The sequence below is a fragment of the Halichoerus grypus genome, chromosome 4, assembly GCF_964656455.1.
Source record: "Halichoerus grypus chromosome 4, mHalGry1.hap1.1, whole genome shotgun sequence".
NCBI lineage: Eukaryota > Metazoa > Chordata > Mammalia > Carnivora > Phocidae > Halichoerus > Halichoerus grypus.
Genome location: NC_135715.1, coordinates 29,586,211 through 29,603,284, shown reverse-complemented (window position 1 = coordinate 29,603,284; position 17,074 = coordinate 29,586,211). Strand labels below are relative to the sequence as shown.

The window sequence follows — 17,074 nt, the reverse complement described above, 5'->3', positions numbered from 1 at the left end:
TGACAGAGAGAGACACAGCGAGAGAGAGAACACAAGCAGGGGGAGTGGGAGAGGGAGAAGCAGGCCTCCCACGGAGCAGGGAGCCCGATGCGGGGCTCAATCCCAGGACCCCGGGATCACAACCCAAGCGGAAGGCAGACGCTTAACGATTGAGCCACCCAGGCGCCCCAACAGTAGAGTACTTTTTTAAAAAATACTTAAAATTTGAAATTTGTATAAGAGCTTAAGACCTTGACATTTTATAGAAGTAAACCCTAACACATATGATACAAAATAGTGGGCTCTTAATAAGATTTTATTCTTTTTGCAAAAGAGATTTATAAAGTTTGCAGGGGTATAGATATTTATCAGTTGAAATTGTTTTATGGTTTTTAACGTCAGGCTGCTAAGGCTAGGTTAGTAAGATGATGGAAATCCAAGTAAGAATCCTGGACCAATCTGCTAAACTGAAACTTGATTCACTTTATGAACGCATTCACTTTGTACAGTAATTGGATATCCAAGTAAATATATGTTCCTAATCAGTATATTCATGCGGTTGTGCAACCATCACTACAATCCGTTTTAGAACATATTTATCACCTCAAAAAGGAACCCCATACCATTAGCAGTCACACATCATTTTCTCCCCAACCCCTCGTCCTAGGCGACTGCTAATCTACTTTCTGTCTCTATGAATTGCCTATACTGAACATTTCATATAAATGGAATCATACAATATGTGGTCCTTTATGACTGGCTTCTTTCACTTCGTGTAAGGTTTTCAAGATTCATCCATATTATATCATGTATCAGTATTTTATTTCTTTTTATTCCCAAATAGTATTTTTTCCATTGTATGGCTAAACAGCATTTTGTTCATTCATTAATTGATGGGCGTTTGACTTGTTTTTGACTTTTGGATTGTATTTATTGTGAACAATGCTGTATATATAACTTTTTATTTGAGATATGTTTTCATTTCTCTTGGGCATATACCTAGGAGTAGATTTCCTGGATTGTGTAGTAACTCTACGTTTAACCATCTAAGGAACCACCAGACTGTTTTTCAGATCAGCTGTACCATTTTATACTTTGGCAATGTATGAGGGTTGCAGATAGGTAAATTTTCAAGGTGAATTTCTACTGCAGGAAACATTTTCTCAAGAGTAATTCCATTAGGAATTCTGTAAGGTCCTATATACAGTGTTTGAGTTTATATTTTGTAGAGTTATTATTTAATTAAGAAACAAAACTATGACCATTAATTGGAAGTTATAATTTAACAATTTGTTTCAATGAAGAATAACTTCTTAACCATAAAACTGTTAAACAACAAACATTGTGAGTTAGAGTTCTCCTTTATGAGGATTATTTAAGGCATTTGAGAGGAATGCTTGGGCAGAGTTCTTTGATTGCACCAGTTCCCAAACTTTACTGTACATCACAACCACCTGCTGACCCAGGGATCATACTTTAAGAACCAGTGCTCTTTTGGGTAAGATGTTGGACTGCCCAACCTCTAAGGTGGTGGTTCTTAACCTTAAATTCCACGTGAGACTCACTGGAGAGGCTTAAAAGAAGCCCAGTGCCCAAGCTGTAATTCAAACTAATTAAACCAGAATATCTGGATGTGGGACCCTGTAGCATTATAAAAAGCACTACATGGGGCGCCTGGGTGGCTCAGTTGGTTAAGCGACTGCCTTCGGCTCAGGTCATGATCCTGGAGTCCCAGGATCGAGTCCCACATCGGGCTCCCGGCTCAGCGGAGAGCCTGCTTCTCCCTCTGACCCTCCCCCCTCTCATGTGCTCTTTCTCTCTCAAATAAATAAAATCTTTAAAAAAAAAAAAAATATATAAAAAGCACTACAGGTGATTTCACTGCCCAAGTATTTTCTAACTGTTTCTATGGTTCTAAATAATAATAAAAAATAGATCACTTATTGGCATCAAGATAGAATTTCCTGTGTAACATCTATCACCATCTCATGAAGAGCAAACAAAGACTTGGCAATGATCACAGACCCTAGGAAACTAAAGAGACATGATGATTTTGTGGAAGATACACCCTGGTTCTGATTCTGGAACTGAGAAAGGACATCAGTGGAAAAACTGATGAAATACAAATGAAGTCTGTAGTTTAGTTAACAGTATTGTACCAACGTTGATTCTTTAGTTTTGACAAATGTACCATGGTTATGTATGATATCAGTATTAGGAGAGGCTGGGTGAAGGGTAGACACGGCTTGTCCACACTGTCTTTGCAATTTTTCCATATATTTAAAATTACTCCAAAATAAAAGGTCTAAAAGATCTATATATATATATATATATTTAAGATTTTATTTATTTATTTGAGAGAAAGAGGATGAGAGAGATCACATGAGAGGGGGGAGAGTCAGAGGGCAAAGACGACTCCCTGCTGAGCAGGGAGCCCAATGCGGGACTCGATCCAGGGACTCCAGGATCATGACCTGAGCCGAAGGCAGTCGCTTAACCAACTGAGCCACCCAGGCGCCCTAAAAGATCTATATTTTTTTAATCTGTCATCTTCCAAACCTACTGGTGGAGTAAAATCCATCAAAGAGTTTATTGTTCCACATTTCAAATTTGTTTACTAATATTTGGTTTTTATTCACAATTATAAAAGTTAAATCTTCATGAAGGCATAGTCATTAATCTCATTATAAACACAACTAGGAAATGCTACTCGTATTATCACTCCGTCTGGGCTGCCATAGCAAAATACCACAGACCGAGTGGCTTAAACAACAGAAACTTATTTTCTCACAACCCTGGAGGCTGCCAGTCCAAGATCAAGGTGTTGGCAGGTTTGGCTTCTCCTGGGGCCTTTCTCCTTGGCTTGCAGATGGCCATGTTCTCACTGTGGCCTTGCATGGCCTCTCCTTTGTATTTGCACAAACACATGCAGATCTCTCGTGTCACTTCCTCTTCTTAAAAGGACACAAGTCCTATGGCCCCACCCATGACCTCACTTAACCTTTTTCACCTTCTTATAGGCTCTGTCTGCAAATCACATTGAGGGTTAGGGTTTCAACATATGAATTTTGGGGGGAGACAATTCAGTCCATAACAGTACTATTTGCAAATTATTTCCCTTTTCTATTTGCCAATTTTGCTAACTGGTGATATTTGATTTTATACTGCTGAGGATGGTGCAAGCACATTTCAGACTCACTGACAACCTTTGTTCTTTGAAGCTGTTTATCTGTTAAAATTGGGTTTTTGTATTGTATATGATATGATTTGAATATTTCCAAAAACTGCTAGCTAGGTTTATAATTCCTGGAATGACATATTCTAATAATCACGTTAGAAAATCTGATGTTAATTCTACTTTCTCATTACTTAGTATCATTTTAATGTGGCTGTATGTTTTGTGAAACATCTGTCTTAAAACTAGAGGATGATTTTCTGTATGCCAGAGATAATATGTGAACAAATGTTTTCCTCTTCTCTAAGAGCTATCAGGGAATGGAAGGAACAGCGTGTTTAAAAATGATAAGGCTTGATTAAGATCTAAACTGTCCTCTTGGTTTTCACATCTCTTCTATATCAGAGTTTACTAACCTGGAGGGAGAAATGTGGCTAAAATTTTTACAATTCCTGCGTTAAAATTTTCCTTTGTTCCAGAGGAAAAAGAAAATATGCCTACACTTTTCTAAGCGTAGTGATATTTTTTTTAGTTAGCAGAAATCTAGGTCAGGATTCTGTCATCTTCAAAACATTCCTTTCCATTAAAAACAAGATGGAAACTGTAATTTCCAAAAGCAACCCCTGGATAATTTTCATCAAATTGATAAACTCTCAAGATATATTCTACATTATATATTATTATTATATATTATACATGAGCAGCTTTCTACAGTGGCCCTTTCTACAATGTAGATAATATGACACATGCCTGTAGATTACTCTTAAAGGTAAGACAGTGGTCGCTGTGGAGAGTGAAACAGTGTATGTATTCTATTTGTGTATCTGCACAGAAACAAGACAAACATAAAGAGGTTCATGCATGTAAAGAATGTCAATTGAACAGAATTTTAATAAAACAAAAACTTCTAAGTGGCCTTAGAAATGCCAAATATTTGTGTTTGCTTTCCCAGGCTAGATGGCCAAGTCGATGGATCCACGGACGCTTTAAACCCCCAGCTCACTAGAACTCCTGCCCATTTGTATGAAGCCAGGAGAAATCTCAGGTACTGGAGCCAATTATAAAACAAATGACAGGACTGTTCTCCTTCTGTTTTTAAAAATCATCTTATATAAACTCTGACCCCTCCTTTGAAATTTCTGATTTTATCCGTGACTATATGTAAACCGCTTCACACAAAGGCATTAACAGCTTAGTCACTGGGAAGTTTTGATACCTGCATAGGAAAGTGTAGATGTGATTTTTCCCTGAAAATTTTACTTTTTTTTTTTTACGAGCCTGTTTGTGACATTGGTGTTGATATTCTTTAGGTAGATTTAAAGGTTTCATTAAATTACATGTTATCATGTTAGTTCATTAAGGTCAACTTTTTGAGATTTATGGGGAAAGTTATGGTTTGGAAATATGAATGAGACACCAGGGAAACAAACAGTAAAATGTATTATACAAATATTCCAAATAATCTTCATGCTCTACAGCAGACATTCTGAGTGACCAATTTTCATAGCAGCATTCTGGAAGTAGGCCAAGACAGTGGAAGCTAAGAACAAAATAGGAGATATGAAGACATTTTGCAGAAGTGGTTTAATACCCCTTTAACAATTACATTTCAAAAGTTATAATTTAAAAGGAATATATAAGCACTGTTTGTTTGCATTGAATTGGATAATAGCCTTATTGTTTTCATTAGCCTTATAACTAAATTTTAAACATTAAGTAAATGGTTTGAATTTCAGCTTCAATGCTGAAACCAGGCATGCAGGACCGAAGGATACCTTTGTGTATACAAGGACGTATATGGAGAACAGGTACGGGAAATTTATTTAAAATATTTTGCTACATTTATTGTAATTTTGAAATAATCTGTGTGTAAGAAGAGATGCTATTATTTTGGAGTAAGCTTGGTTTTTTTCAAATAGAAGACCATTTAGGAGTATATTAAGTTCTAGGTATATAATTCTTTATAATGTTTCCAATATCAAGTAGTTGGCAAATAATCATATACAGTGATTGGATGAACCGAACACTTGAATATAACAAGTGTATACATAATAGGATAACCATTTGTCAGTTCTCACATAATCGTATGTAACTGTATGTTTATAACAAGCTTTATAAAGTTACACAATACAAAATTACACAAAATTACACAAATACTCCTATACTGACTTCAAGTCCCACTTAAATAGTTCTATATACTACTCTGGTTCTGTTATTGTTTGCCTTTATTCTGAAATAAGGGGTATTACCTTTAGTAGATACACTCTGGACCAAATTACAGAGAATTGATATCCCCAAAAATCTGCTGCTTGGAGTGATGGGTGTTGAGGAAAGTGGGTGTTGAGGAAAATGTCAAACAACCCATTCCATTTCAGGGAGTACAAAAACAAGAATTAGCCTAACTGTGGGGTAATATACTGATGGGGAATACAAATGTGATCTCTGTGACATATGTGTTCATCAGAGCCCATTTCAAAGAAGGGAGAGCATCTCTGGAGAGGGGTCCCTGAAAGGACTCTAGGGACATCATTATATGTCAGAAGGTGGACAATTTTCCAAAAAAGGTTTCTCAAAACCACACATCATTTTCCTTGTAAAATTCAGCTTCAAGTTTGATGTTTCTGCTGAATCTAATTCTCCCTAAACTGTATGCTGATGTTGCAGTACAGCGTAGAGATCCTGGCATCAGATCTGGGATTGAATCTATGTCGTTTGCTAACCATGTGGTCTTGGCAAAAGCAACTTAATTTGTTCACATCTCAGTTTCCTCATCAATAAAATGGGAGTAATAATATATTTATCCTGCACAAATGTGTACATACTCTTACTTAGCATTATGGGTTACATATTCCAAATAGATTCTGACAACGGTCTGCCTGTGGGTAGTTTGGAGGGAGAGAGAGATTTCCTATTTAAAAATCCCAGGTGAAGGTTGTGGAATTACCACTCACTGTATGAAATAATAGGAATGTATTGCTTCCAGCCTTAATATATTCCCAGGTAGGGTAAGTCTTGGGAAGCAATTATGAGCTGCTAGCTGGTTAGTGCATTGCAGATTTCATTTGTCTCTGGGAAAGACTGACATTTACAAACCGGAGCAGTCTGAGAAATGGAACAAAGAGGACTTAAAATTACTTTTTTTTTTTTTTTTTGCTTTCATTCTGGACTATTTTTTCTTGGATGTTTTCCAATAAAAATAAACATTTCTACAGCTTTCTCTAAAAGTTCAAGAGTCTCTGCTTCTCTACCTGAATGGTGATTTTTGTATGTGCTTACACTGGCTCATGCTTTGCCTATTTCCTTTTCTCTGTTAGATTACATGTGGCTTTCTTTTAGTAAATGAATGAGGGAGGGGCAAGTATAAATTTCATGAGAAATGGTAACTTCTTTTCCTGTTCATACTTGTTCCTGTGCTCCTCGCCCTATTCTCTATTTACTTCAGTAGATATGTCAACTTATGTCACCTTGGAGGTGGCTTGTGCATTAGCTCTTCTCTATATTAAAAAAAAAAAAAAAGACGTTAGTACATGATGTTTGTAACATCACAGAGAAGAATAATAAGGCTGCATGAAGAGCCGTGTGTGCTTTGTCACCTGCATACGGGTGTGTACAACAAGACTAGGGAAATAGTCCAATTCTCACACATCCATATACGTTTGTTTCTAGTAAATCACTGAAGGATGGATATCAGAATATCTCTGGAAAATACATACAAACTGTTTATTCGACTTCAGATAGGTAAGTATGTCTATATTTCCACACCTAAAAGTATATATACACACATACTTACATGCACATATGTACACTCATATATACATATGTGTGTATATATACTTCCATTATAATATATATTTTATGTATTTTAGTGTATATGTATATATGCATATATATACTTTCACATATAATATATATTTTATATCCACATCTGATATATTTTTATTATATATATAACATTGAAATATGTGATTCTTGTTGTCCATTGTACTTAGAGACGGCGTCCTGATGGTGATTGTTATATATGTGTACAAATGGAACAACGTACAACAACCTCTGCATCCAGGAATTAATTCTTTGGCTTCCTGTGTGTTGCTGCTCTCTGATTTTGATGTACTTGATGTACTTCATTCCAGTAGAGTTTTGCATGCTTTCCAGCTATCTCCCAGACCAGCCCCTCTGCTGTTGCTGATTCCCAGGAGTCCCTGTTAATGCCACATTTTTAGTGTCTAGGCTCCATTGCATCACTTGACTGTGCCCTCAACCCTCCCTCCTTGTGGTTTTCCAGAGCCAGCTTACCTTACAAACAGCTGCGTGGGTATGCTGCTAGGATGCACGCTGGGCCCACACTCACTTCTCAAGACAGGGGTTATAATGCATATCAAGTTAGTTCTGGGAAATGGACACCAGGCTTTTGCTGTTGGTGATCCTTTTTTACCATTTAATGTTCAGTGAGGCACATAGGTGATGCTCATGAGAATATAGCCTGCAGATTTCCAGTGGACAAAATGAAAATAATTAGCATTTCAACCCAACCACTGGAAACAAGCTGTAATGCAAAGGTACAACGTTTTATGGATGGTGTTTCTTTATAGCAGAGGCGGGACGTATGACTTACTGAGGGTGAGGGCATATCTTATTTTTATGCACAGCCTCAGCTTGTAATGCAGTGTTTGGTAACTAACAGGTACTCAGTAAATGTTTTCAGAAAAAATAAACTAATGCTCTGTTTGCTAAGAAAAACACGGATGGGCCAGGCATCAAAATTATATACTCTTTCTGTCAATTTTATAAGATCTTGTAGTACCAGGGATCTTCCGAGTATCTTGCCTTTAAGTCACACTTCCTTGAGGGATAAAGTCATCTGTGCAAGCATTAAAGCTACAAATACTGTCTAGATAACTAAAAACAAACTAACAAATAAAAAACAGAGCTTTTTTTCATAATGCTTTGAAAAAGGTCTTTGATTAACAGTATGATCTTAGTAAGGACAACACCAACATCAGAGCTGTCCCTGGGCTCATGTTGTTACTGTTAACTTAAGGAAGGAAAACATTCTTCACAGAAGTATTGCTCTTAATATGAAGAATTTCAGTTCTGTTACTCAAGTGGTCCTTGAAATTTTTCTTAGTCATCAGAGCAAAAGTCAATTCTCTGTAAGACCAGTCAAGCAACTTTTTTTTGTTGATTATTGTGTAAAATTAACTAAATTCCCAGAGTTCTTATCTAAGCATTTCAATCCCATTTAAAGTGGCTTCACACTTTACAGGATAAAGACTAATTGCTTTGCACAATTATTTATGGGCCTTTAAAACCTGCTCCTGCTGAATATTGACTGGTGTTTAATCACTCCAGATACTCTCTTGGGTACATCCTGTTCACTCTGCATGGAATTCCTCTCCCCTGCCCCTCTGCACCTCACCGAGCTCACCTTGAAAGCCCCTCTGTCTTCAAGCTTTAACTCATGTGGCACTTTTTCCAACAAGGCCTCCCTGACTCCACGCCGGGGAAGAGTTGCTTCGTTGGCCATGCTCTCCTAATTCTCTCCATGTATCCGTAATATGCTGTGATCATCGAATCATACACTTGGCTGCCCTCATGGAAGGAAGGAGACCGTCTCACTCTTCTTTATATTCCCAGCTCTTCCCTCAGTGCCTCTACAATGGAAGCAGAATAGAGAGTGCCTGTTTTCTACTCTTGAAGCGCTTACAGTCTTACATGGGAAATTTAAGTGTGTGTGCACACATGCATGTATATATATGAATTATGCATAGGAAAGTATTTGCCAGGAATATGTAAGGAAGTACCTTTAGAGTTAATTGAAAGAGGAAAATATTTATTGATATATATATAAGGACTTGGAAGAGGGTGTTAGAATGACTGAAAGTATAAAACCAGACAAGTTTCATCTGCTTGAATCTCATCTACCTCCTCCTTCCATTGTTTTTCTCTCCTCTCTGCTTCTAGTCCTGGGCTTGATCCTAGGATCAAGGCTCCCGGGCACGACTAGTTCACTTTCCCATAGGGAGCCCAATAGTCTTCATGGGCAGGCCTAGGGTAGCCCAGGGACTCTGGGTCCACACTGCCTCACTCAAATCCTGCCCCTGCCACTCAGTTGTCTGCATGACCTAGCAAATTTCTTACCCTTCTAAGCCTCAGTTTCTTCTTCTGTAAAATGATGTAAAAATAGTCGTACCTGCTTCTCAGACATGTTGTGAAAAATAAATGAGTTTATATGAGCCACATGCGTGGAAAGCACACTGCCTGTATAAAGTATATTAGCACTATATAAGCATTGGCTATTTTTTTTTTTTAAAGATTTTATTTATTTATTTGACAGAGAGAGAGACACAGCGAGAGAGGGAACACAAGCAGGGGAGTGGGAGAGGGAGAAGCAGGCTTCCCGCGGAGCAGGGAGCCCGATGCGGGGCTCGATCCCAGGACCTGGAATCATGACCTGAGCCGAAGGCAGATACTTAACGACTGAGCCACCCAGGCGCCCCAGCATTGGATATTTTTAAAAAATATTTATTTATTTTAGAGAGAGCATGCACGAGAGGGGGAGGGGTGAAGGGGAGGGGGAGGGGTGAAGGGGAGGGACAGAGGGAGTCAGGCAGACTCCACGCTGAGAATGGAGCCCGATGTGGAGCTCAATCTCATGACCCTGAGATCGTGGCATGAGCCAACACCAAGACTCAGATGTTTAACCTCCCGAGCCACCCAGGCGCCCCAGTATTGGGTATTTTTCTTTTACCACCCCATTGTGTGCCCTGCTGTGGAAATTTCAGGCCTGCTGCTCACACCCTGAAACTACTAAAACTTTGCAAGGTGCTACTTAAGACAGTTCTAATACCTTCCCAAAGGAAAAGAATCACAGAGCTGTTGGCCGTTCATGGGGTGATGGTGTGACTTTTTGGACTTGCTGATGATATCTGTGGTTCATTTGTTATTGAACATTATTTTTCCAAAATAAAAAACAAAACTCTCTTTTCTTCATCAAATTTGTGGAGGGGTTCTATCTTGTTGGAGAACATAAATTTTGTCATGAAAGCTAGCCCTGTAATTCTGAGTCTTAAAAGACACCAAGAGATTATACGCAGTTATAGGGGAGCATTCTGGGGACTCTAGACCCTAGAGTCTGGGGTACCACGGACCCATCATTTGTGAACTTACCAAAACACTTTTGAGTGGATTTGTATTTTTGTCCTATTGAATGTTTTGAGAGCTAAAATTTTATATTAATCTACAGTATAATTTTTCTATGATATATGCAAATTAATAATTCAAAACCCTCTTCTAGCTTCAAGGGGTACTCATGACCTAGTTCAATTAGGAAACTGTGAACATCTTTGCCCTGCCCAGATGCACCCTTGATTGCTAATGAATTAATAATTTGAGACTTTCCTTCATGTTAATTCTTTGTTATTATTTTGAGGTAACTAGAAGAATCAATTCTATTAATAGAATAAGTAAGTCCCAAACTTTCCTTGATTTTCATACAATTTCCTAAGGTATCAACAAAATTAACATGTCATTTCCACATGACTTTATGGGGAATACATCCGTCACTTGCATGATGACAAATTTATTTGTAATTGCTTACATCCCTATAGGTCTGTCATTGAAAGAGATATGTGTACTTATTGCCGGAAACCTTTGGGCACAGAAACAAAAATGATTTTAGATGAATTACAAATATGCTGCCATTCCACTTGCTTCAAGGTAAGGATATGTATATTGCAGTTAATGAAATATAGACCTGCATAATGATGACTAGAATAAAAATAATTATTTAATGAAATACATGAGATGAAGTTAAAGCCTTCAGAAATAATCTAATCCACATTAATAATATACTACTTAAATATTTCTCAGAGTTCAGCCTGAACCTCAAAGGTTTATAATTACTATCTTGGCTTTGGGCTTAGAGTTGATTACTGACACATTTATTACTCTTACCCTAGAGATTTAAATCTGTAAAAATATAAATACTTGTTCTCTTTATAAAAGTTTTTGTAACATTTTAATGAATCATGCATTGCATAAAAAAATCATGAAATCCAAAAAGAAAAAGAAATTGTTGAGAAGAAAGCTAGCAGCTTTTTACATGAGGCGTGAAATCAGGACTGATAGGCTTTAACAATAGTTGAAAGTCAGTCTGCTTTTGAGAACATGATTAGTTATAACTAACTGTGGCTGTAGTATAATAAAAATAAAGCTTACGTAGTAGAATGCTTCGGTTTGTGGTCATACGCCATTTCTCTTACTTCTCACAGTAATATTGAATAGGTTAACATGACAGTTGTTGGTGTAACTCGTTGAGCACTGAACTGGGAATCTGAAGGCCTGAGTACGAGTTCTAACTTCCACTAACTGTGGCTCATTTTGGACCAGTTAGCTTGGCTTCAGTTTCCTTCTCTATAAAATGAGGTAGCTGACTAGACTAGTGGTTCTCAACTCTGGCTGTACGTTATAATCATCTGGGAGCAATTAGGAGAAAAATAGAATGCTTGGGACCGGCCCTGATTAAATAAAAAAATCTCAAAGATGATTCCTGGGCATTGGTATTTTTAAAAGCTCCTTAGATAAGCTCTAAGGGCAACCAATTTAAGAATCATTTGCTTAAATCCAAGGGTCCTTTCTGTGCTGACATTCTGTGGTTGATATAAATTACCTAATGCAGTCAAATACATGTAATACTTTGACAACTGATTGCTTCTCCTTCAATTGGCTTCAGACAGTGACACATAGCAATCAGATATATGATGCCTCGTTTTGAGAAAAAAATCCAATTTTAGGCCATAATTTATAGAATTCCATACAAAATAAATGTGAAAATTGCACAATTACTTATAAGAAAACGAAATTTCCTTTTAGTTATGAAAATTTACTCAATAAAACAAAAGTTAGTCCATAGCTCTTTATTTAAAGTTATTATGCAGAAAACTTTTTTTTTTTAAAAGGTTTTATTTATTTGACAGAGAGAAAGACAGCCAGAGAGGGAACACAAGCAGGGGGAGTGGGAGAGGGAGAAGCAGGCTTCCCGCGGAGCAGGGAGCCTGATGCGGGGCTCGATCCCAGGACCCTGGGATCATGACCTGAGTTGAAGGCAGACGCTTAACGACTGAGCCACCCAGGCACCCCAGAAAACTTTTTAAAATAAGATAATTCTCCCAATTATTTCTTTTGGTAAATAACAATAATTTCCATTTATTATATTTTGGATGATTTATTTCCATTTTCGATTTAATTATAAAATACTACTGAGGATAAAAATGTCCCCACAGTCCTCAGAAAAGATGTATTACTCTTATAGTCATGATAATAGAGAACCACCTGGACTTGTTTAAACGTACTGAATTGATCAGTGACAATTTGCTTCAATGAACTCACCTCTGAAAGCCATCCAATCAGTGACAGCCTCATGCTTGAAAGTCAGCCATTCGGCAGTGAACTTGTTTCCAAAGAACACAGGTCAACCCTTTTCTGCCTCCATAACAAACACAACACAAAACAAACTGTTCCCTAAAGCCTATGTAATAGCAGAGGTCTGTTTTGTCCAGTCAGACTGTAATTGGACAACATAACTCCCCCTTAGCAAGCAAACAAATATGCGTTGTGTTTTTGTTTGCGATATCGAGTAGTGATCTTATCCTTGGCATAACCAATTTTTGAAAATTTATATCTACTCTATTGTGAGTTAAGTAGAAGCTTCAGTGCTATATATGCCCTGAAATGCACATTTTCAGAGTAGAGAGATGTTGTGAGAATTTATTTGAAAAGTTCAACATTAGGGTCCTGGACAAGTACATTCTCGCTTTCCCTGTGGGTTCTCTTTCACCTGAGTGTTGCTATGTAGGATGGTACTGAATGAATCGAAAGGCCTTTTCTATCCTGTTACACTAAGAATCTAGACTTCATATATAATGTGTATAAACTTCATATATTGTTTTTTTCTTTAGTGTGAAATATGCAAGCGGCCTTTGGAAAACCTACAGGCAGGTGACAGTATTTGGATTTATAGACAGACAATACACTGTGAACCTTGCTACTCTAAAGTAATGGGTAAGTGTTAAGCTCTTTAAGAAATGATCACTTTTACTAATATTAATGAGCACTTAATATTGTTGAAATGAAGGATTTCAATAAAGTTAAAAATATTTTATTAATTACATTTAGTTAAGAATTCAGCTGAAGGTAGTTATACTATCATAGTATTTTAAAGTATAAAATCAGTCAACATATATGATTGTCTCCTGATATCAGGCCAGGCATAATACAACTAAGTAAAGAGGTCACTTATTTTGGAAAGTTTTTTATTTTTTCTAAACAAAAATAAAGATCTTCTTTGCTCAAATAATTGTTTGAAGTCCATTTCTGTGAATGACCTTTTATATTTGTACTGAAGTATACTTTTGTATCTAATTTGGTTACTACGCTAAATGCTTTTCAATGTTATCTTTAAATGGAAAGTTTAGAGCTAGTTCTATATAATTCTATATTAAGTATAGCATCTAAGTATTTTTTATGAGTTCTTAATTGACATAAATGATATGAGGAGAAAACACTAAGGACTTGCATTTTTAACTCATTTTCTTTAAGCAGTGTAAAAACTTTAAAAGTTGATCTAAAAGTTATGCACAAAGTACACTAAGTTAGCAAAATAAAATCCTATGAAACTTGATTAGTTTTTAATAGCCAGTATCAGGATTTTATTTTTAATTTAATGATACGTAGATAGAATAACCGAGATGATATTGGATAGCAGGTCAACAGTACTATGTGAGGGCAAGTTCCCTGATGTCTTACTGGCGCGGCAAATAAAAGAGGAGCATGTGCAGTTCTTACATGGGATCCAAAATATGGAATTTAACGACAAATGTGTGACATTAATGAGGTACTGGGAGGCTGCATCTGGAAAATGCTCTGAGAAATATGCAGAAACTTACGTTCCATCAGGCTTCAGTATCAATTACAAGAACAAACCTAATTATATTCATACTTGGCTTTCTATTTTCTGCTTTCCCCAGCCCCCATATTCCATTTTCTTCCTAATTTAGCAGCCTTATTATGATCCAGTATTATATCAAAGGCCTTGGTGTGCATGGTGGCACCCTCAAACTTTCAGTCTTCTAGAAATCCATGAAACAGCTTAGGAGATATGATTACCAAAAGACTCAGAAATCTTTGTGTCTTCCTCCCTGTCTAGGTGCACTCCATATGCATTGCATATTTTATAGTACATATTGGTTGGCAAGACTCGACTCTCAGGGATCTCATAAGTACAAGTACCAGGCATTGGTAACTTTGTGTTTATGGCGTCTGACCCAAAGCCATAGTGATGAATGCAGTAGAAAGAAAAAGTAAAATGCTTCACCCACCACTACCCCGTCGATGAATAGTTATTTAAAATTGTTTAATTACAGGCTTATGTTTGTACTGAAGTTGTATTTCTAACTGTTATTTTCTTTAAAATTTTCAGCAAAGTGGATTCAATAATTCTGGCACATGGAAATCAAGAGAAAAGTATTCACTAGGAAGTTAAATTTTATTTTAAGAATATGTCATCTAAAAAAGCTTTTACACTGAAGATTGACCCTTGTATACAACTAACAATTCTGCTATTGCATAAATAATCTAATTGCCTTCAATAAGGTCATATACATAAAGGAAGCCATCTGGTATCTGGCTAGATTTAGCCATGAAAAATTCAAGTGGTTCCAGTTACCAATGTCGAAGGGATGATGCTTCTGATGGCAGTGAGCTGTGTCAACCCTAACTAGGTCCATCTCTGCTCCATAAGTGGGCTGCACATCGTGGTTGCCGTTATAGACAAGTTTCCTTTTCTCCCATCTTTGTTTCCCTAAGGATTGGTATTTACAGATACTATTGACATCCTGACACACTGTCAAAAAAGCAAGATATATTTCTTTTATGCTCAAAAGAATTGTTGATAGAAATTTTTTTATGAAGTTTGGCAGAAGAATGTTTCATATAAAGTTGTATGAACCTCAGAGGATCACTTGACCCTTCCATACAAAATGATTGGTCCCTTTCTGCTCCCCAGATTTTCTGATTCTAAAGCAAGTGTTGTTTTCTCTTTAAAAGCATATTTGAATATGTGTTTGTTAAGCATATTGAACTAAATAGTACATCTAACCAATTTAATGTTATCCTTCAGTTTGCCACAGATATAATTTTTATAGAATGTTTTAAAAACAGAAACATGGATTTATGGGTAATGGATAAAATTATACATGATGTGTATAGTTTACATATTATAAGTTGTTAGATTTTCTTTGCATGCATTTCAAAATCCAAGTATATGAATAATCTCTGAGAAATAATGGTTGTGGATTACAAAGACATGTTCTTTTGCTTGTCGCATCTATTCATATTACATAGCACTTTACAGTTGCAGACAGCTTATAAATAAAAATAAAATGAACTACCAGTTACACAGAACCTTTTTGTGGAGTGTCTATAAATATCATTCACTGATATCGATGTTGTCAATTACAGAGATCATAATTTTGTATATTCTATGCCATGCCATGCTGGTTAATGTAATTCTTTAACTACTTTAGCTATAGCTTTTATTTTATTATTATTTTTTTGAGAGAGAAGAGTAGTGGGGGAGGGGCAGGGGGAGAGAGAGAATCCCAAGCAGGTTCCACGGCCAGTGCAGATCCCGACACAGAGCTCCATCTCAAGACTCTGAGACCATGACCTGAGCCAAAATCAAGAATGGGTTGTTTAACTGACTGAGCCACCCAGGCACCGTATAGCTTTTATTTTTAAAGAGCTTTTTCTTGAGGAATTGAAAATTCAATAATCATATATGAGGAACAAGTATTATTGTGAGAAATTGAATATAAACTATTTTATATGCACATAGCAACTGCTTTCTCAAAGGAAGGTGTACAGAATATTGAAGAAAGGGCAGAATTTTAGGGAAGCTTAAGGTAGTTGTGAAAAACTGACATCAACTAGGGAGATTAAATGATCATCGTGTATTTTCCAAATGTTGATAACTTTAAAGAATTATTCTTCTGTGTAATGATTTCAAGAATCTGTTCCTTTTAGAGACTGGTCTGCAAAGCGTTAAGTACAAAACGCTTATCAAAATACAGCAATGTATAATTGTTGTCCTATGGAGGGGAAGCCAGAAAAAACAATTAATAATAATTGGATATTCATTAATTCATGCCTGATGAGAAGCAGTGGTAATTGAGCCATATGTTTTATTGTTCTTTTATTACATGCTAACAGAGTGGATCAAAAGAAAGAATTTTCTTAGGGTTGGAATTTGTGGCAGAAAAGGACTGATGGAAGAGTATCCCTCCCTTTTATATGAAGTGTATTAACATCTCAATGCGTTTGTAGTAATTAAAAATCATTTGAATATCATTTTAGAAGCATTCTACTTTTTAATGCTTCATTTAAAAAAATTTAAAAGGAACATATTTCTCACTTTTCTGTAGCTGTTTAATGGACCCTTTCTTCTATAATAATGTATTAAATTAAACCAAAAGCTGTTGTAAAAATGGAATAAATAGAGAGTGGGAAAGCAGGGCTTCCAATTCACTAAGACCACTTCATTATGTCTGGGTTTATTTGTACCATCAGAATACAGATTTCTAAGACAATTTGGAAGATCACATTTTTTTTTTTTTTTGCAGCCAATTAATTATGTTATTACTGGCATACTTTTCCTGGGCACAATCGCCTAAATCTCAGAATACCAGGTCCTGAATTCTATTGCTAATTAAGAAATACCTCTAAAAAGAATGGCTGCAACATGACAATATCCTTCTAAAAAAGCAAAATGGAAGAAATACAATCATCTCAGAAATCGGATTTGTTAAGATAGTATTCTTTCTTTTAATAAGGCTAAGAAATAAAAATGTAGTCAAGAAGTGATTT

At 36.4% G+C, this 17,074-nt stretch overlaps 1 protein-coding gene across 3 annotated transcripts in view; it reads left to right on the top strand.

Annotated features, from left to right (window-relative positions):
- The window catches only part of SCEL (sciellin), a 301,422-nt gene extending 285,809 nt beyond the window's left edge, over positions 1-15,613 (top strand). For all 3 annotated transcript variants that reach the window (XM_078070236.1, XM_078070235.1, XM_036066939.2), the window contains 6 exons: positions 4,107-4,199; positions 4,891-4,962; positions 6,821-6,892; positions 10,762-10,870; positions 13,111-13,213; positions 14,631-15,613. In XM_078070236.1, the coding sequence (XP_077926362.1) occupies positions 4,107-4,199; positions 4,891-4,962; positions 6,821-6,892; positions 10,762-10,870; positions 13,111-13,213; positions 14,631-14,647 (466 nt within the window). In that variant the 3' untranslated portion in view covers positions 14,648-15,613. The remainder of the gene's footprint in view (positions 1-4,106; positions 4,200-4,890; positions 4,963-6,820; positions 6,893-10,761; positions 10,871-13,110; positions 13,214-14,630) is intronic.
- Positions 15,614-17,074: the final 1,461 nt, after the last annotated feature.